The sequence below is a fragment of the Vanacampus margaritifer genome, chromosome 19 (assembly GCF_051991255.1).
Source record: "Vanacampus margaritifer isolate UIUO_Vmar chromosome 19, RoL_Vmar_1.0, whole genome shotgun sequence".
NCBI classification, from domain to species: Eukaryota; Metazoa; Chordata; class Actinopteri; order Syngnathiformes; family Syngnathidae; genus Vanacampus; species Vanacampus margaritifer.
The window spans coordinates 9,657,740-9,679,519 of NC_135450.1; the positions used below are offsets into that span (position 1 = coordinate 9,657,740).

The 21,780-nt window shown below is 38.7% G+C and overlaps 1 protein-coding gene across 17 annotated transcripts in view; it reads left to right on the forward strand.

Annotated features, from left to right (window-relative positions):
- Window positions 1-21,780, forward strand: part of gphnb (gephyrin b) — a 90,446-nt gene that overhangs the window by 66,264 nt on the left and 2,402 nt on the right. For 4 of the 17 annotated variants that reach the window (XM_077552312.1, XM_077552307.1, XM_077552310.1 and 1 more), the window contains 15 exons: window positions 2,692-2,766; window positions 8,621-8,677; window positions 10,811-10,853; window positions 13,486-13,623; window positions 16,726-16,818; window positions 18,046-18,101; window positions 18,422-18,628; window positions 19,166-19,224; window positions 19,461-19,614; window positions 20,463-20,584; window positions 20,695-20,782; window positions 20,917-20,990; window positions 21,071-21,138; window positions 21,272-21,375; window positions 21,516-21,612. In XM_077552312.1, coding sequence (XP_077408438.1) covers window positions 2,692-2,766; window positions 8,621-8,677; window positions 10,811-10,853; window positions 13,486-13,623; window positions 16,726-16,818; window positions 18,046-18,101; window positions 18,422-18,628; window positions 19,166-19,224; window positions 19,461-19,614; window positions 20,463-20,584; window positions 20,695-20,782; window positions 20,917-20,990; window positions 21,071-21,138; window positions 21,272-21,375; window positions 21,516-21,612 — 1,435 coding nt within the window. The remainder of the gene's footprint in view (window positions 1-2,691; window positions 2,767-8,620; window positions 8,678-10,810; window positions 10,854-13,485; window positions 13,624-16,725; window positions 16,819-18,045; window positions 18,102-18,421; window positions 18,629-19,165; window positions 19,225-19,460; window positions 19,615-20,462; window positions 20,585-20,694; window positions 20,783-20,916; window positions 20,991-21,070; window positions 21,139-21,271; window positions 21,376-21,515; window positions 21,613-21,780) is intronic. The other 13 variants (XM_077552311.1, XM_077552318.1, XM_077552313.1 and 10 more) reach the window with 7 other exon arrangements.

The window sequence follows — 21,780 nt, forward strand, 5'->3', positions numbered from 1 at the left end:
GTTAGCGTTGCGCTTCGTTTTCATTTGATTGTTCATCGACAGGCAACGCATTTGGTACTCGGGGATGACATACCTGACTGACCTCACCTGAATTATAGAAACCTCCTGTACAATACAAAAATGCACGCAACTGTGCCATGTACATCATCTGGAGCAGTTTAGAAAAAAATATATAAAATATTAAAATAGAATACATCACACTCACCAGAATTCCAGATTTTTTTATTGTAATTTATATATATATATATATATAAATTATGCCTAAATCATGATGCAAATTGTTAGTATTTCCTGAAAAATCTGAAAAAAATTGCTTAGGTGGTTATTTTAAGAAGGCGTCTATCACTGCAGATACACACTCAAAAAACAGTTAGGTCAGAAATAACCCAATTTGGGTAAAAAAAATAAATAAAAAAAAGATTGCTGACTTGGGTCATTTTGACCCAACATTCTCATGTTGTTTTGTATAAAACAACACCCCCAAAATTGGGTCATTTAGTAAGGAAGAAAAAAACAACTTTGGGTCAAATTAAAATTGCTGGGTTAAAAAAATTTGACCAGCCCGCTACTTGGATTCATTTGACCCAAATTTCTTGGTAGTTTTGTACAAAATATTTTTGGTGGTGGTACAGAAAATCCCCATAGTTGGGTTATTTTTCATCAAAACAAACTAAAGTTGGGTCAAATCAACCCAAGAAGCAGGTCCGGCCTTTTTTTTTTTTTTTTTTTTTTTTTACCAAAACAGGGTTATTTTTGACAAAGCAGTTTTAAAGGTATAGTGTTCCAAACTAGTTACTTTTCACCCAACTGTTTTTAGACTGTGTCTTGCTCATTGAAATTGGCTTGCGCTGACCAACCAATCAGAGCATAGGTCCTCTGAGGCTACGGTTAAGGAAACAGCTAATTGTCTTGATAACACTGGCCAGCACTCACACATGTGCAGATCAGATTATATGATTGGACACCAAAAAAATCGAACATACATGTATTGTAATTATTACAATTTCACAAATATGAAAATGTATACGAGATTGTAAATGTAGGTCAGTACTGAGCGCGTATAGATTCAGATTCTGTTGCCGCCATAGGAGCCGAACTCCATCATAAATCGAGGACCGCCTGTCCATCCATTCACAACATATCAGCAATGAAGTTGAATGATGATTGAATGTTGAGTATTGCTTGTGCAAAATGACGCTCGGCTCTCTCAACGCCAAAGAGGAGCTTGGTGCGAATGCTGGAGTTGAGCAGCTTGTCAGTGTGTATGAATCTGGCCAGAAGCCCAGCGATTGTTACCCGTAGCCGATGAAGGCATGACTTGCTATCACAAAGCATTGATTTTCTGTAGCCGTGATAATGAGAGTCTGTTCACAACACTTTTTTTTTTTTTTTTTGAATTTAATGTGTGTATTCAGCGAGGAATAATTGTTGGTAATGCCAAAATTGCTTTAATGAAGAAAAACATGAGTCATAAGAAATAATCAAAATAGAAATAATCCCTTTTTAACATGTTATAGCTTTACAATAATATGTAAAACAGTCTAAACGCAGTACAGTATTCCAATTAATATTGCGTTTGTGGAAGTATCAAAATCCACCTGTTTTTATCCATCTCATGGGGCGGCCATTTTGTACTTAAAATGACATCACAGTTGCGCAGGGCGCAGGTTAACCAATCATGGCTAAGCTTCAGAAAACAGGTGAGCCGTGATTGGTCGGGATAGACCGACAATTGGCCAGACCGAATATCGGTATCGTTTGGGTTTTTTTCAAAATCTGACAGCTAATAAAAGGTAAATAATAATATAAAACTATTTTAATCTCAGGGAACTATTTATTAAAATTTTCAGTTAACTTGATAAGAGATGCTGCTGACCCTGGGAACCTTCTGAACTTTTTTTTTGTTCGAAATTAAAACAATGAAATGTGAAAGTTTAAGATTTCAGGTATTTACATTTCAGGAAAAAAATATTTACTGTAGAAAACTATAGAGAGCTATGGTATTTACTTGTTTAAGTTTCCATTTAACTTTTTAAGATGAACATTTTTTTGTAGTCTATTGTCAAAGATTTTTTTTTTTTTACTCAAAATTGTCATTTGTATATTTAAAAAATGTGATGCCAATATACCCCCCCCCACACACACTTTTTTTTTGTTGCTGAAAATGATTATCGGTTATCTGCCTACTTGACTACTAATAATCGGCAGGGGTATCAACCCTGAAAAAAAAGGTATCGGCCTATCTCTAGTGATTGGCCATTACTTGAGCCCTGACCAACTGTGATGTCACTTTCAGTCGACAGCAACTCGTGGCAAAATGGCCGCCCTCTGAGATGGATAAAAACGGGTGGATTTTGCTGCGTAACTGGTTCACACCGTGTATGGGGGGCAATGATCTTTCTGATTTGAATGTGAATCTTCACATAACTAAAAGAAAAATAATAATAAAGCAGAGTTAAGCCTTTGTTACTGACCTGAGGTCTCGTGACTAGCAACCGAACCTGAATGCGTATAAAATTCCAGTAGATCTGATTGTTTGAAAAGAGCAGCTTGTGCGTCCAGCGCTTTCGTGACACAATACTCTTATGTGGTCAAATCCGCGAGCGCACGTGCGCGCTCGTTCCCTTGCTCGTGTGTGCGCGACTGCGTTTGTGGCATGAAGGTGAGTGACTATCCTGTGGCTTCCCCCAGGCCTCACGGAGAGAATTCAGGGCTCACCTGGATGAGGTCATCACGCTCAAGTCAAGGTACTCTACCTTGGACCAGGTAAACCCGCTAACCTTCTACCAACCTCTTATCCGATCTGTCGGCATGCAGGCCACTGGCATCCCACGTACTGTAGCACCTGACATGCTCATAACGCACACTGATGCAGCATTTAGCATCCTCAGTAGGAGGGAAGGGGGGGGGGGATTATTTGTTTGCTATTAGCATGTGCTCTGGAGATGTTGATTGAGTTACTATCAGATGCACATGTTGACAGGTTAAATTGGAGAGTGTTTCGGGGGTTGTCAGTGGTGATACACATGGCCGTTAAGTAAACAGGAAATGCAGCCAAAAAAAATTGAAAAAGTGCAGTTTCCCCCCCCCCCAAAGCTGCCATGTGCATCTCCGCCTTTCATTGTAAACGACTACCCAGGACTCGTCATTAAAAATACACTACGTGGACAAAAGTATTTGGACGATGATCTTGGAAGTCAGAGCACTCACAGATGAGATACTTGAATAATCCAAAATTGCAGGTAAAATGAAGAATTGATGCGCCTTTTTTCCACAGCACAGTATCAACTCGCTATGCGTGATGCATTTAATGCGGCGTGGTTTTCGCAGTTTCCCGCTGTAAGCTTAATTTATGAAGTAGAAACTCCAAGCGGAGGTGAGTAGAGGACAGTAGAGCCGATACTGCGCAGTGGCAAAGCAGCATAACAGGGATTTGTGGGATTTGGCACACAATGGATAACTTGGGTCAAATTTTAAGAAATTGAGATTTATACAATTTCTGAAAGGGCATTAAAAATGATTTCCAATTATGTAAATCAGGTAGTATTTGTTAAAGATACTTGAGTTATGTAGCTGGTAGTTGGTGAAATGTACACTTAAGCAATTAATGTAATTAAATTAATGCCACTTGTTTCATAACAGGACCTTTATAGTACCAAATTTTGATACAGGAATTTATCAAAATCATTTTTTTCATTCATTTTTGGGAATTTTCAATTCATTTGAGAAATTGTTCATGAAATATACTCCTTAGCAAATAAATTTAATTTAATTAATGCCACTTATTTCATAACGTGACCTCTTAAATCCATCAAATTCTTTTTTTTTTTCATTCATTTTTGAAGTTTTCAATTAATTTGAAAAATTGTTGACGAAAGAAAGAAAAAATGGCTTATTTTGGTAATGGGGGATATATAAAAAATAAGAAAAATTAAATGTAGGTTATTTATTTTTTATTATTATTTTCTCTCATGGAAGTTTAATTTGACAAATTGTTATTATGTAACAATTATTTCTTCAGAATACCTTTTTTTTTTTCCTAAAATGTCGCATACGTTTCAAACTGGGCATGCGTGAAGAAATTCTGACCAATCAGAAGCGGTGTTTCGGTGTTAGCCTAGCAACAAGGATGAATTGTTTACACCACGAGTAGGGATAAACTGATATAAATTATTATTTCATAACATGACCTTTACAATCCCAAATTTTGATACAGGAATTTATCAAATTCATTCAATTTTTTTTTATTATATTTTTTTACATTTTCAATTAATTTGACAATTTTGAAGCGGCCTTTTAGTGTTAGCCTAGCAACAAGGATGAATTGTTTACAACACGAGTAGGGATAAACTGATATAAATTATTATTTCATAACGTGACCTTTACAATCCCAAATTTTGATACAGGAATTTATCAAATTCATTCCATTTTTTTCCATACATTTTTTGACATTTTCAATTAATTTGACAATTTTGAAGCGGCCTTTCAGTGTCAGCTTAGCAACAAGGATGAATTGTTTACACCACGAGTAGGGATAAACTGATATAAATTATTATTTCATAACATGACCTTTATATTCCCAGATTTTGATACAGGAATTTATCAAATTCATTCAATTTTTTTTGGTATATTTTTTTACATTTTCAATTAATTTGACAATTTTGAAGCGGCCTTTCATTGTTAGCCTAGCAACAAGGATGAATTGTTTACACCACGAGTAGGGATAAACTGATATAAATTATTATTTCATAACATGACCTTTACAATCCCAAATTTTGATACAGGAATTTATCAAATTCATTCCATTTTTTTCCATACATTTTTTGACATTTTCAATTAATTTGACAATTTTGAAGCGGCCTTTCAGTGTCAGCTTAGCAACAAGGATGAATTGTTTACACCACGAGTAGGGATAAACTGATATAAATTATTATTTCATAACATGACCTTTATATTCCCAGATTTTGATACAGGAATTTATCAAATTCATTCAATTTTTTTTGGTATATTTTTTTACATTTTCAATTAATTTGACAATTTTGAAGCGGCCTTTCATTGTTAGCCTAGCAACAAGGATGAATTGTTTACACCACGAGTAGGGATAAACTGATATAAATTATTATTTCATAACATGACCTTTACAATCCCAAATTTTGATACAGGAATTTATCAAATTCATTCCATTTTTTTCCATACATTTTTTGACATTTTCAATTAATTTGACAATTTTGAAGCGGCCTTTCAGTGTCAGCTTAGCAACAAGGATGAATTGTTTACACCACGAGTAGGGATAAACTGATATAAATTATTATTTCATAACATGACCTTTATAATCCCAAATTTTGATACAGGAATTTATCAAATTCATTCAATTTTTTTTTTGTGTATTTTTTTACATTTTCAATTAATTTGACAATTTTGAAGCGGCCTTTCAGTGTTAGCCTAGCAACAAGGATGAATCGTTTACACCACGAGTAGGGATAAACTGATATAAATTATTATTTCATAACATGACCTTTACAATCCCAAATTTTGATACAGGAATTTATCAAATTCATTCAATTTTTTTTTTATTATATTTTTTTACATTTTCAATTAATTTGACAATTTTGAAGCGGCCTTTCAGTGTTAGCCTAGCAACAAGGATGAATCGTTTACACCACGAGTAGGGATAAACTGATATAAATTATTATTTCATAACATGACCTTTACAATCCCAAATTTTGATACAGGAATTTATCAAATTCATTCCTTTTTTTAAATTAGTTTTTGGACATTTTCAATTAATTTAACAAATTTGAAGCGGCCTTTCAGTGTTAGCCTAGCAACAAGGATGAATCGTTTACAACACGAGTAGGGATAAACTGATTATTTTTATTGCATTTTTATTAATATCTGTATCTGCCTCTTTTTTTTTTAATTATCTGAAATAAAATAAAATCAATTTGAAGCTGTGCTAACCTCAGCAAACTAATTTAAATATTTAACTTCAAATGAGATGCTGCTGACCCTGTGAACTCCGCCTAAACGGCCCCACCCTCTTCTAAGAATTTTGTCCACATAGTGTATCTCTACTCGCATTCACTTTCATTCATCCCCATCCCCATTCACTTGCCGTCCTTTCTGCAGATGCTGAGAGCATCAAGTATCTCTTCTGTCGTGTAGTTGAGTTTGAGTTGTTTCCACTCCCCGGGCTGTCGCAACTTGGTTGCAGATTGTTGACAATACACACATTCTGTCCTCCATCGCTCCATCCTTCTCTCTTGTCACCCTTCAAAAGACAACTTCCCCAATTGTCACACACAGGCCCCCGTCCGTCTTCTTTCCTCACCAGCAAACCGATAAATCCACCCCCCTCTTTTGCATAATTTCTTGGACAGCCCCTTTCATTTTGTGCTGAGCTTAGCACCGCGGCGGTTACATCTCATCATTTCCCGCCGCGTCCCCTCACCCGGATGGTTATTAGCGCTATCGATTTCCGCCCCCGCCCCCGTCTCGCTGACCTGGCCGCGCTGGCTGTTTTGTATTCTACAAGGAGGCTGGAAAGGGCAAATCTGAGGGGGCCCTTGAATCACATTAATGGGGCCCGCCCGGTATTATAGGTCCAAAGTCTGTTGGGCTCTTCGCGTCCTGCAGCAACGATTGAGGTTGGCATGTTGAGGGATTAGTGTTTGCGTGCGTGCGTGCGTGCGTGTTGCGCATTCCAAACACGCTCCTGTGAATACGGCGCGAAGGACCCGAGCGTTGCCTCAATCAAATCCCGCACGCTCGTATATAAATCGAGCGTTAAATCGTGTTTTAGCTCACTTGTTAACTGTTTTTTTGTGTGCATGATGTGTGCGTGTGTTCACATTTGCATCTCCACTGTCTATTCTGACACTTTATTGAAGGTGTATAGCAGTTGTTGTGGGGAAATTTGACATCCAGCATCACCGTCTCACAACGATATCCAACCATTGTGTTCATCGGCATACGCAAACTGTCTTCGCCTTTTCATGACTCTGATGGTGGAGTCTTTGTGGTCTTTTTGTTTGTTTCATCACATCACACGCGCACTGAGGTTTCTTGCCGGGCGGAGTCGAGCTCCAGGATTGACTTTTCTGAAATCATGCAGGGACGTATGAAGTCGCTTGCTAGTGCAGATCTCACAGCCAGTCTGACGACCGTTCGTTTTTCACACACGCTTCTTTTACGTGTCTGCAAATTTGATCTGTGTGTGGCTTTTTCTGTTTTTAGCTCCCCCCAAATCTTCTTTTCATTCCTCGTCTCCTCACGCTTTATGAGCTGTGCTGGTGTGACTTGAAAAATGTCTTAAAATGAATTGATAATTAGTTTTGATAATCGATGAATTGTTTAGAGACCTACAATTGTCCAAATCCTCCATATTTCAGCCTCTTGACAGTGAATATTTTTTTAGCATTGTGTTGAATCAAAATAAGACTTTTACAAACTTGTGTTTTAATTTTGGAAAGGAATGATCAATATTTTAGCCGATTTTGTGACAGCTTACTGACCAAACCAGTAAATGAATCTTTTTTTTTTTAATTTTTTTAATCTGTTTTTGAATAAAACAGATTGAAATTAAAGCTTCTTTTTTTTAAATGCAATTCATCATCAAAATAATCGACAGATTATTATCAATTATCAAAAAAAATCATTAGTTCTAGCCCAAGTGATGACCCAAATTTGTCAAAAAGTCATAACATTGTGTAGTAGTAAAGGCAGAATTACAGTAAATATGTGTCACATGGGTCACATTAAAAACACTTCTATGCCATAAATATAAAGTATTAAAATAATAATAATAATAATAATAATAATAATAATATGGCAGCGTATGAGCATTTTCTTGTGCCGTGTGACTGTTCATAACCTCGAAAAGTTGTGTATTACAATAACTTAAAAAAGTACTTTAAAAGTACTTTTGGGTAAAGTACGTTATTGATCCAACTCAGGTTTGAATTAGTGCATTCGCAGCATTGACCACCAGTTTTATTTCAATATTAATATGATGTCACGTCAAATTAAGATTGTTGGTCACAATACTTCACCTTCGGCTAAAAATTCTACCTCTCTAATTTCAATCAGATACTGTAAAATAAGAATGATGTAAGGGTATCACGTTCTTTTGAGTTGACATTATTTGAATCTGAATAACTCTTAGGGGTGCATCTCAATAAATGAAATAATCATGGAAAACTTTATTTAAATAGTTTCATTCAAAAGCTAATTAATTCATCAAACACAGAAAAATACTGTTTAGAGGGCAATGTCTTAGCCATACATATATACATATATATATATATATTTAGCTTTTTTTTCATGTAAATTATAATTGCTTAACAGGCACCACAACTTAGACCTAGTTTTAGCTTGTCTAGAATCTCGTCAAAATTTGCTTTGCAGTCAAGCCACCCAGTCCAGCCTGCTCCTCTTCCTCCTTTTTCCCCCCTACCTTAACTCCTTCAACTCTGTTGCTCCTGCTCTAGGGTTGTCCCGTCCGCCTGTCCGTCCGTCCGTCCGTCCGTCTGTGTGTCAGTCAGGTGTGTCTGTGTGTGGTGTTGCGGTTTGCCGGGACAGATGCACTGATGCCTGTGATTCGATGCTTTATCTCCACTAGCTCCAGTGTAGGTTGGAGGGGCTTAAAGATGATCGCAGGAGGACCTTCAGCTCTCGAGTAACTATCCCGCCCCCACCCGCCCCGCTGCCCTTTGCCTCACCCTCCTGCGAGGAGCGCGCAAAACAAACGCCCCGCTCTGTGTCCCTGCCCCTTTTTTTTTTTACTCTTTCTCTCTCTCTTTCTTTTGTTTTCCTTCTGTTTTCCCGCACCAACCCTCCTCCTCCCGCTCCTCCTCGTTCTCATTCTGTCTGTTACTTCTTTTCTAGCCATGCACAGTCTTGTCTGTCTGTCTCTTTGTTGGCTTCGTCCATCTGTCTCCGCGGTTGACATGAGTCTGCTCTCACTAGCAATGTCTGGTGTGTTGGATGTCTGTCAAGTAGTTGCCATCAGGCCGCTCTAGTAGTCTTTGTTTATCCCCCTTTTTTTCACTTCTTGCCGCAATGTCTCGGCTCTTGTAGTTTAGCCCAAGTCTGTCCAGTCTGTGCTTCCTGTTTGTGTCCCTTTATTTATTTTTACTAAACGGGCTGCAGGGCCACGTCACGCTCATCCCGTCACCCGACCAGTCCGACGGTTGTCGGCGTCTATCCATGACCTCTCATTCCTCATGCCAGCCATCCTCCCGCCCGCCCACTCACCTTGGCTGTTTGGTGCCCAGTTTGATGGCGGTGAGGGAGGGGAGGAGAGGTAAAGGGTTGTTGAGTTGAACAAAAATGCATCACGCACTTCACTGTCTGACTCATTCAGTCGATGTCACTCCAGGGAGGGTTTGCATGAGTGAAAAAATCTGTGTTAAGCAGAGAAGTAGAGTCCAAGTGGAGGATGACAGTTAAACATATTCAAAGAAATACTAATATCGGTAAGTAAGTTTCCTACATGACTCATTTTGTACAAAAATCTAAAATTATAAAATTATTAAATCTAGATTATCATTTATTGTAGCTTTTTGAGCCATATCAGCATTCTATATTCTACAAATGTTTTGGTATGATTTTGTATCACAAGAATGTTACAGTAGGGTGGCCAGTTTTGAAGTCATGGGTCCCGTCCCATTTCTTCTTTTTATTTTCTTCCATTTTTTTTTCAATTGCTTGGGCCATGTGCTTGTCAAATCACACGGTTGTCATAGCGATAGGATGAACCCGTTAAAAAGGAATTTAACTGTTAAATGTCTCGCAGGTGTGTTTTTAGTAGAGCTGTCAAACATCCGATTAATCACATTTTAGAATTTTGATTAATCTTAATTAATTGCTGAACACAAAAGGCTTTTTTATTAACAAAATTTCCCCGCCAAATTTGAAGAGCACCAGGTTATGTGTTAATTCTTTTGACATTTAATGTTATGAAGACGTCTTCAACATTTTTTGATCCACTGCACACACTCTTCCTCGTTTTTTTCTAATCACTTAATTGCTTGCATAATAGGTAAATGTTGGTAAAGTCTTAGTAAAGTCGTTCGAACATGTTGATAAAGTCGTTCGAACGTATTGGTAAAGTGGCTCAGAACTTATTGGTAAAATGCAGGCCAAATGCTACACGTATAATTTTTTCCCATAATGCAACAATTTCCCACGCACAAGTCAATATTCATTTGCATGATGGAACTTTTTTTTTTTACCGGTATTGTTTTTAGCATTTAGCCTATGTATTAGCAATATGTTCGAACAACATAGCTCAAGTCAAAATTGTTTATTCCAAATTGTCAGTTCCAGGCTTCCGTAGCTACTACTGCTAAGTTGCTACTTTTAATTACAATCAACTAGAATGAGAAGCTGAAAGCCAACAAAAAGTTGCAAGCAACACTGCTCTCCTCCCCATCATTGTGGAGCAAAATCGCGCGGCCTCGAACCAAACATTTTGATGTCACACTGTAGCACACTTGCATTGACTGTCATCCACGTATGTTGCTGCCTCTGTCCATATGAGAGTGTTTGTTGTCACATGTCATGAGCGCAATAATATTAGAGAGATGATGTCAGTAAGCATGCGATGATGATGATGATGGAGATGCTGCAATCTCCCAACAGGCAGGACGAAGGGCGTAGTGTATTGTGACTTTTGTCACCTCAAGCGTGTCAAAATAGCAGCGCTGTTTATCTCCAATTTCCACTGCTCTCTCTCTATCTCTCTCTCTCTCCTTGTGTCCTCTATGTCTCTCTCCCGCATACCCCCCCCCCCCCCCTCAATCTCTAGGTGCAGTCGCGATGCAGCAGCAAAGAGAATATCCTAAGATCAAGTGAGTGCCAATGTTTCCGCTTCAGAGTCGCCGTCACTCATTTGTGTGTCTACATGGACTGTTCTCTCGAAAGTTGAATACAGAACAGAACAGAAAATAAATGTAATAACACGTATAATAGTATAAATCTTAAAAAGGAAGTCAACCCCCAAAAAATAAATAAAAATAATATGTTCTATGCAGCCCTACTAAATATGGTATTCTGGTTAATATTGTGTTAGTGGAATATGAGTTAAGCAGCAAAATCCAGCAGTTTTTTTTCAATATCAGAAGGCGGCCATTTTGCCACCTGCTGTTGACTGAAGATGACGTCTTCAACTCATATTATTACATATATACTAGTCATGTTTAGACTAGTAAGGTCACATATAACATATTATTGTCAAAAAATGTTTAACGTTGACTTCCCCTTTAACTCATCCACTCCCAGCCATTTTCACTGAAGCAACCCCCTTCGCTCCCGGCTGTTTTATTGGATTTTGACTGATTTTGCAAGGCCCACAGAATATTCAGTTCTATTGCTATAAAAACATGGAACCTACCAAAAGAAAGATTACAGTATCTTCTTTCATCAGGAAAAATCATATATTTATATATATATTTAAAATAAATATATTTCTGTCTTTTCCGTTTTGCAACAATTAGCATTAGAATATATATATCTAAGTTTCATCAAGTTTATGTACTAATCTGTTTAAAACACTGGTGGGAGGGAGGGCTGGGGGCTTTTTGCAAAATGGCCCTGGCTGATCTCTTATGATCGTATGCTCTAGCATAAAAAAACGTGTAAATAAATTTTTGGGACCATGGTAATATTTAAAATAAACATATTTATACGATTTTGGGAGCAAATGAGTTAATAATTGATGTTCCCAATTTAAATGATGTTGAATTCTAGCCTCTCCTCTTTAAACCAAGTCCAACATGTTCACTGCAGGGACTTTGGTCTCAATATTTTTTTTTCACTCGCGTGTACTCTCCGCACGGCTTTTATTTGCACTTGTGACAAGCAATGCGTAATTTTGTGGGTTTGTTACGCCGCGTTTACGCGTGCGTGTCTCACGCCTATGTGATGTTTTGCCAGGAGGTTGTTAAGCCGCGTGTTGAGCAGCAGAATGTGCTGCGGAAGCGTAAGTGTATGTTTAAAGGCAAGAAAATGGGTCAAGGCAAATCAAAGCGTTGCGCCGATTCGTCGCTGGGAGGCAACGAGGAGAGAGAGAGAGAGAGAGAGAGAGAAGAAAGAGCAGATTACATATTAGTTCCACCTTCTTTGTTCTTTTTTTACCTTTGCTATCATTAGAGGAATATTATTAGGCAAACATGGATGCTGTCAAGCACCTCCACACTGTAAACACAAATAAGTTAGCAGAACTCAAAAAAATGTGAGGTAATCTGTTGCATCACTTTTTTGAGTATATTAACTGAAAATTAAAGTTTTACATAATTTAAAAGGTTTATTGTATTTTTTCAGTTTCTCAAAAGTGTATATTTGTTTTGTTTTCAAAACATTGGAAGAAGTCAAAGTCTAAAATATGTACTATTTTAAGTTTAGTAAACTCTAAATCTTTATTCGTTAGTTTAAGTGGACAACAGTCAAATGTGTTCAGTTTGTTTACCAAATATGTCACTCAAAACTTTTTTTTTTTGTGGCAACAGATGATCTCACAATGAGTTTTACTAATGGAATAAATTAGCTCAAGATGTGAACATCTTAACAGTTTGTTCTGACTGCTTCCTTTAGCACACTGCAATAAATACTGTGAATTCAATTAAAATTCTAGATAATAATTAGGGATGGGCAAGTACCGATACCAGGCCTTATTTCAAGTAATCGGTTACTCACAACGGCCCTCTTGAGATTGTTTTATGATCAAGAACTGGAAAATAAAAGAATAGGAAAATTGCCATTCATTTCATGCAATTTAAGGGGGAAAAGGCTATATTGGGATATACTGTATAGGTCGTTCCCTAAAATTGTCTGCCATTGTTTTTAAAGGGAAATTTTATGCTAAGTGCTATTAGTATCTGTACTTGGTATTGGTAACTACTCAAGAGTTGCGTATTAGTATTGGTACCTATCTGACAAAAATGGTATCAGACACCCCTAATAATAATTATAATAAAACTGTAAATATATACTCACTTATGAAGGTGGAGTGTTGCGCAAGTTGCGGAAGACCTGAAATGAAGTTTGCATGTAGACAAGGGCCTAAAAATTCATTATTTGGTGTCTATTTTTGTTCTGACAGCTGTGTGTAAAATAAACAGAATATCATAGAAAAGGGAATTTATCCCAATGGTTCAATTTAAAAAGTGAAACACATATAATCAACACAGCCCAAGTCCAAATATATTTTGGATTGATTGTTATGTAGTATTATAATTTCTTGAGTTTGTGAATTTAGGAATTTGGTTAGCTGTAAGATAAAATCATGTATCATCAAATAATTACTGTGTATGTTTAGTAATGTGCAAATGAGTTTCCCTTTTTGAATTGAGCTACTAAAATGAATGTTCATTTTCCACAATGTAATTTATTGCGATACCAGTAAATGTTCAAATATTTGTTTGATTTGTTCAGCATGTATCGGGGGTCAAAGATCAAAAGTGATGTCACCGTTGTTCCTTTCAGGTCACAGTGCTGTGGACATTACCAAGGTGGCCCGAAGACACCGCATGTCCCCTTTCCCCCTCACCTCCATGGACAAGGCCTTCATCACTGTGCTGGAGATGACCGCCGTCCTGGGCACCGAAATTATCAACTACAGAGGTGAGAATTTTTCTTTTTAAATAGCTGACTAAAAAAAAATTTTAAAAAAAGGTCGACGACCTCTGTCATGTGCAATGTTTCTTTCCACCTTCCTATCTGTTCTGCATGCTTGGATGTTTGCTGTCACGCCTCTCAGGGTGGCGATAACGCTAAGTCCACACGACGGCTTTTAAACGCAGTCGGGCACTCTGCTGAGGCAGCACTTTGCACAAGATGCACACATTTAAATAGTGGACTACAAAGGACAATACTAACATACAGTAGATGCTAAAATCAAACTGTCCACTTTTCTTTTACCTGAAAACGTTGCCATTTTTGTCTAATGGAGACTTTTATGCCTGGCAAAGTGTCAACAATGTGCTCACTGCTCCAATAACAGTGAACTCTGAGTGACCGGGTTGAGCGGCGATGCACTGCTCTGTGCTAAGTGCAGTGTGAAAAGGCCTTGTATATATATATAGTGAATGGATACAATAATTATGTCCACTTAAGATTTTTTTTTTTTTTTCAAATTTTATTTGTATTATTTGTACCATGTTCGAATTACTTGTTTGCAACTATACAACCAAAACTTTTTATTCAATTTTGATTGGAAGTGGAACTTCACCTATTGATGGAGCATTTTTTTTTACTTGTACTTAAGCACATATTAGCATGTTTGATTTATATGATTTTGTTTTAATTAACCGATCTTCACTGTTGTTGATTTTCTATTTGTAAACGTCCTCTCAGTCAGACATGGCAAATCCAGGTCCAGAAAGTAAAAACCCTGTTTGACTTTAGCCCCTGGTGCTAGCTAGCTAGCTCCCTAGCAGGTAAACAAGCACCCAGGGAGCTAGCTAGGGTGGGAGCTAGCTAGCTAGCACCTGGGGTTAAAGCCAGAAAGTAAAAACACAGTTTGGCTTTAGCCCCTGGTGCTAGCTAGCTAGCTCCCTAGCAGGTAAACAAGCACCAGGGAGCTAGCTAGCTAGCACTTGGGGTTAAAGCCAGAAAGTAAAAACACAGTTTGGCTTTAGCCCCTGGTGCTAGCTAGCTAGCTCCTGATAGATATTATAACATTTTTAATTCTTCATTTCATATATTAACCATTGTTACACATTATTAACATTTTAATTCTTTATATTAACCTTGTCGAAATGTTTTGTGTCCTGTGCAGAGCAGATGGTGTTGATTTCGGTATAATCTGACCTTAAGCTGGGACATACTATTTAGTCTAAAAAAGTTCCTTCTCAGCGCTTTGTGCGAAAACACATTTGGTCCTTGAGAACAGAATCTGTTTCGAACACGCACTCCTGAGTCTGTTTTCGCCATCGCTCATGGAAAAGTACCCAGAGAGTATGTTTTGTCTTCAAATGAAAGAGAGGCGGTCGGTTTTAACTATAAGAAGCCATTTTACACGCGGAAGAGACACATTTCGACGCTCTGAATCCCACCTGTTTAAGTGATGAATTAGAGGCTGTTTGAGTGTCCAGAGATCTCTGTTAGATAAAATCATTTTTGCAAAGGTATTTTTTCTCACATTAAATCTGTCTTCAAGTTTTGGAACACGCAAAGAGGACAAATAATTTTATTCCTCTTTCACTCCCTAGCAGGTAAACAAGCATCCAGGGAGCTAGCTAGGGAGGGAGCTACCTAGCTAGCACCTGGGGTTAAAGCCAGAAAGTAAAAACACAGTTTGGCTTTAGCCCCTGGTGCTAGCTAGCTAGCTCCCTAGCAGGTAAACAAGCACCCAGGGAGCTAGCTAGGGAGGGAGCTAGCTAGCTAGCTAGCACCTGGGGTTAAAGCCAAACTGTGGCAGGGTTTTTACTTTCTGGACCTGGATTTGCCACCTCTGCTCTCAATATTGAGTTCAGCACCTTAAGGACAAGCCATTAAACCTTTGTAATCATGACTAAACTGCAATGGCCAATTGGAGCAGAATTGTCTCTTTTTTTTTTCTCTCTCTCCCACCAGGTATACAGTGGGGTTTAATTTTTTTTTAGGAGGTAGTGAGCGGAGTATGCGCTTGATTTGCAGGAGCACAGCTGGTGAGGCGACAGTGCAGTGAGGAAGAGGGGATTTGAGAGATGAAATATTTAGACAGGGAACAGCTGGAGCGGCAACCCTGCTGGAATGCTGTGTGATGTAGTGTGTGCGTGCGAGTGTGTCACGGATTATAATAGCTTCAGTTTCCGCCACATAATTGATTGCTTGGTGACGTTGTCGTGGTGTTGCTAGTGGAATATTTGTGTTTTTTGATGTGTCTCTTCACCATATACACATGAGTATTTTTATTTTTTTTAATGCCCACACTCCTTTTAGAATGACAAGAAACACTTGTTAAGTATACTGTAATTTTTTCCCTTTGGGATATTTTAACATTGAGACAGTTTTAAACAGGGAAAGTATAGAATTGTCCAAAATGTTTTGGTAAAAGATTCAGGAGTGTGACGGAGGTGGTCAAACACGCATGCTTGTATTTGCGGTTTTGCAAAGACATCGCTACGTGCGATGATGCAATATGTAGCTAATGATGCACATCTCTCAAATGCTGTTCAAAACAAACGTTTTCCCTTGAGTCACGGCTTTCAAACGATAAACAAAAAGCTTACTTGAAAAGCTTGTTGAAATCCGATCCAACACACCTCACTGCTTCATCTCCAAAAACTGTTGAGCTGCAGTTTTTTTACATTCACAAGTCTATGCCGTGCTTTAAAAAAAAAAAGGTGTTGAAATTGCGCTATTGAAGGGAAAAAGGGGGGAATCCCCAGCGATGAAACGTCGTGTGGTAAATGACTCGCTTGTGGGTGTCATGTGTCCGTATTGTACATGTTTTCATTGGTATCACATCTTCATATTATAAGCCTCATTTGCATAGACTCTCAGAGAACTGAGATGCAGTCTATATATAGCCCAGCACAGCAGCTTTTGGTATTTTTGTGGCAGTTTATTTTCCCCCCTCCATCCACTTTTCTTGTCCTTTTCTATCGTTCTTTGCTTCCCTCTGAAATGTCACTGTAACATCAAATAATGATGTTATGTAATGTATGTATGCATATTGCATGCATGTAATATCACATCATTATAATAACGGCCGTGTTTTTTCGTCGTGGTTGTTGACAGACGGTATGGGTCGAGTCCTAGCTCAGGACGTTTATGCCAAAGACAACCTGCCACCCTTCCCTGCCTCTGTCAAGGATGGCTATGCTGTGAGAGGTAAGGCGGTTGATTCCTGCTTCTCTTGCACTTATCAATCACATAATCCCCCAAAAATAAGTTAACACAAATCAAAGAAGAACCAAACTTCCATTTTATTTTATTTTTATTAATTTTTTTGTTTTTTGTTTTTTTATTCAAACGAATGTACTTTAACCCTGGAGAACCCACGGGATCAAATTTGGCCCCTATAAATTCTGCTACTCAAATAACAAAGACCTTTTTTTTTTTTTTTACAAATTTAACTTCAAAAGTCCAGAGTGCCACTTCTGACCCCTGCATGGGGCCATCTAGTGGATGAATATTGCACTTACATGAGCCAGAGTGGTGGTGACAAGATGGCTGGCAACATGCTGTTTTGTTGAGCTGGAAAAATCAATCCAAACAAAAACATCTTCTCAGCAAACCATCAGATGGTAAAATTGTGGGGGGGGGGTTTGTTAATCTATTTCATATCATGTTGCAGAATGCCTAGGAGTATGTTTTATATATATATATTTTGATAAATTAGCAACTCTGAGCTGTTCCAAAAAAAGGGTTAAAATTGAAAAAAAACCATATATTTTGATGTTCAGTGAACTTATAGCAGTCATTTAATGTATAATTTATAATTTTCCAAAGAAGAAAAGGGATCTTGGGTTCTCCAGGGTTAAAAAGTATGCCTAAACTTCACTTGAGGTGTTTCCCATAGACATTCTGTGTCAGGAGATCTCTTGGAGCAACAAGGGATGTGCGAACCCGGTGAGCAGGGCAGCAGCTTGTTGGCTCGGGGCACCTTATAAAAAAAAGAAACTCTTGCACAAAGCATCTGCTGTTAGTGCTCGCTGGTAGAGATGAGAAACTGTACACAACAGGTCTTCTCTGTGTTTTATGCATCTGTCCTGAGGGCCCACGCGGGCATTCATGTGCACTGATTTTTAGTGCTTGGATGGTGACGGGAGAAGGAACAAAACTGTGTCTGCGCACCTCGGGCTGGATTTCATGATTTATAAAAAATACAAAAAAATCTGGCACTCCACAATCGGGTTAGATCACACAATACAAAAAAAAATAAAAAAATTACAGAGTTCGACAAGATATATAATTTAGTCAACTCACATTCTCTGTTCTCTTGATTGCTCATTCTGTAGCCCACTGAAATACAATGACTCAACTCTATTATACACTCCCACACGCCCGGTCTCAGAACACAACTCTTGATTGATACTTTTGTCTTGCTGTTTTTAGCCGCCGACGGCCCCGGCGACCGCTTCATCATCGGAGAGTCCCAAGCAGGCGAGCAGGTACACGGCGCGGGCCATTACAGCCTTGCCCGAAAAATGTCAATATATCGCTCTCGGGAAGTATTTAAGCTTTTGTAAACAAACTAGATATTTATTTATTTTTATTATTATTATTATTATTTTCTGCAGAGCTCAGTATTGTTCATTCGGTAATTTTACCGATTTGACATGTCATCATCATTGCTCTCTTTTTTTTTTTTTTTTTTGATATTTTCTTCTTTCATTGAGTATTAGCCGCAACTCAATGTTGCACATTCACATTCCGAATGACAGCAAGTGAAAATATGTACTCTTGCTTGTCCTCTTGCGTCCGCGCGCAGCCCACCCACACCGTGATGCCCGGCCAGGTGATGAGGGTGACAACCGGCGCTCCCATCCCCTGCGGGGCCGACGCCGTCGTTCAGGTGGAAGACACCGAGCTCCTCCGCGAGTCCGAAGATGTAAGTCTGACTCGAGTGGAGGGGAATATCAACCACAGCCTGAACAGAGTCGACTCAGCTCTTCGCAGTTCTATTGATTTTTGCAAGGTACTACTTCCTAGTACCTGTGGTAAAAATCAGATTCATCATCACTGTATTATTGTCATGTTTGTGGATATTTGGCTCGAAAAGGACATATGCATTCAGTCAGGCGTGTTTTTTCTCATGGTAGTACAGTGAAATTGTAGAAATTGTATTGTTTTTACTTTTTTCTCCTCACTCTTACTTTAATCTAGGGGTGTGCTAAAATTTCGGCGCTGGCGGAAAACCGGAAGCGCAGCTAATATTCCAAGTAGACAACGTTTTTGCCATTCAGCATAATAAAAAATATAATTTGGTTAATATATAAGATTGTTTTTATAAAAATGTATGGAAAGCTGGAAAACTAGAAGTGCTGCTAATATTGGAAGAAAACATTTGGGTATATACTGTATATGAGTGTATCTTGATGTGCATTGTATTGTGAGGTTGTTTACCGCCCCAAATAGATAGGTAGAGTTGAGCGAATTAAAAAAAAAAAAAAAACTGCATATATAGTATTAGTTCTACAACACAGTACCTGTGTCAACTCAGTTTGTCTTTCAGGGCACCGAGGAGCTGGAAGTACGAATTCTAGTCCAGGCTCGGCCAGGCCAGGACATCAGGTTAGTTCCGAGAAATTAATTTCCATCTATAGAAAGCAGAGACAAAATTGAATTTTGAACTTAAAATGGCACGCATGACAATTTGTTTTTCCACCAGTTTATAACCTGCTATTGTGTGAATAAGCCACAACAACAACATCAATAAATCATATTTAGATAAATTTTTTCATGAATACTACCATCATACATGCCCTTGTAGTCTTGATTCTGCAATCCTTTCTGTCTTATTCCATCAGGCCTATCGGTCATGACATCAAGCGTGGCGAGTGTGTGCTGGCCAAGGGCACCCACATGGGCCCCTCCGAGATCGGCCTCCTGGCCACCGTGGGGGTCACGGAGGTGGAGGTCCAGAAATTCCCTGTGGTGGCTGTCATGTCGACAGGAAACGAGGTAGGTGATGATGAATTTGTTTTTCATTTAGGGGAGGATTATACCTCCATCTTACTAGAATACATTCGCATCATCTGTATTTAGAAACAGCCTCTGCTGCAAAAACAAAAAATACAAAAAACAGTGTGCTGGTTATTTTGTTGGCAGCGTGCCGTGCTCATGTTTATGCACAGTCATCGCTGTCTTCTTTGACCGCTAAATTCAACAGTCAGTGGAAGACAATTCAATTTATAAGTTGCTCACTTGTGAGCCGGTGGATCTTTTTAGAAGCAGGCTTTTAAAAATGGGCGACTTTGCTGTGTACTACACCAAATGAAACAAATAGACACCAATAAATCCAATGCATTCTGGTGTAACAAAAATGATTTAAAAAAAAAAAAAAAGTAAATAAATAAATAAATAAAAATTCAATATCATCTCACAAAAGTGAGTACACCCCCCTCACATTTCCGGAGATAATTAATTATATCTTTTCATTGGGGAAGGCTGAAGAAATGACACTTTGACACAATAAAAAGTAGTCCGTGCAAAGCTCATATAAAACAGTGAAAATTTTAATTTAACACAAAAGGACTAACTATTCATTTTGGACATTTTCCCTCAGGGGTGTACTCACTTTTGTTGCCAGGGGTTTAGTTAGTAGTGGATGTATTTTGATTTATTTTGAGAGAACAATAAATTTACTCTACTTTAACTCTTACACTATTATCAAAAATGTTATTTCCCCAATGAAGCTAAATGTGATTAATCTGTTCCAGCCTCCCTAAAAACACTGAAATAAATGTTATACCACCATTGTTGCTACCACCATATAGCAAATGCATGTTGTTGATTTTCTTCTCATGTAGCTGCTGAACCCAGAGGATGACCTCCATCCCGGGAAGATCAGGGACAGCAACCGCTCCACACTGCTGGCCACCATCCAGGAACATGGTTACCCAACCATCAATCTGGGCATTGTGGGAGACAAGTATGCCTCCGTTTATCTGTCGCTTTCAACATCAACACTTTCATATTCGGCTTTCCCCCAGTGACTTGCTATTCAACACCGCCGATGGTGCGTTTGTGTGCATCCCGCAGCCCCGACGACCTTCTCAATGCTCTGAATGAAGGCATCAGCCGTGCTGATGTCATTATCACCTCAGGCGGAGTATCCATGGGAGAGAAGGTAGCTGGCAATTTGCTCAGAATTGCTTTACTGTCTTTTACTGACACCTTGTGGTAGAAAATGAATACTGCAGTTTTGATTAAACTTTTTTTTTTTTAATGGGAATAATAATACGAAAAAATGTTGATTTACAGGACTACCTTAAGCAGGTGCTGGATATAGATCTTCATGCTCAGATCCATTTTGGTCGGGTCTTCATGAAACCAGGGTAAGCAGCAGGCTCTGGAAAAAGTTCAATTGCGGCGGAATGACAATTATAAATCAATGTTTTGTTTTGTTTCTCCACAGGCTCCCAACCACCTTTGCCACGCTGGATATTGACGGTGCTCGTAAACTCATTTTTGCCCTCCCAGGTAGTGTGTGAAGTTGAGAGAAAGACTTGATTTACTCCGCTTCTGTGAAGAGCTGGTCTTCATATATCTCCCCTCTCGCTGTCCTCTCTGTCCACACGTCCGTCTGTCCATCTTTCCACCCGGCCTTCTGTCCTAGGAAACCCCGTATCCGCCGTCGTCACCTGTAATCTTTTTGTCATCCCTGCCTTGAGGAAGATGCAGGGTATTTTGGACCCAAGGCCGACGATCATCAAAGCCAGGGTAAGCACAGTTGGAGCAACATCACTTTTTGGTTTAAACTAACCAGGTATGGTGTCATTTTTTGTCTTGTCTTGAAAGGAATGGCATAGTAAATGAATTGAAATGGCATTGGTAGTCTTACTCTACTGGTTTTGTTGCAGTTATCTTGTGACGTGAAATTGGATCCTCGCCCTGAATACCACCGCTGCATCCTGACATGGCATCACCAGGAGCCTCTGCCGTGGGCACAGAGCACAGGTAACACCTGAGACGTTCCGAGGCCAGCCGTACGACACGCCATCTCTTGGCTTAGGTTTGCCCTGAGGCCTCCTATTGGGTTAGACGTGCCCGCGACATCCCTTGGGATGCATACCTGTATGTACTCATACCTATTTTAGTCAGCAAAAAAAAAACGAAATATCTAAA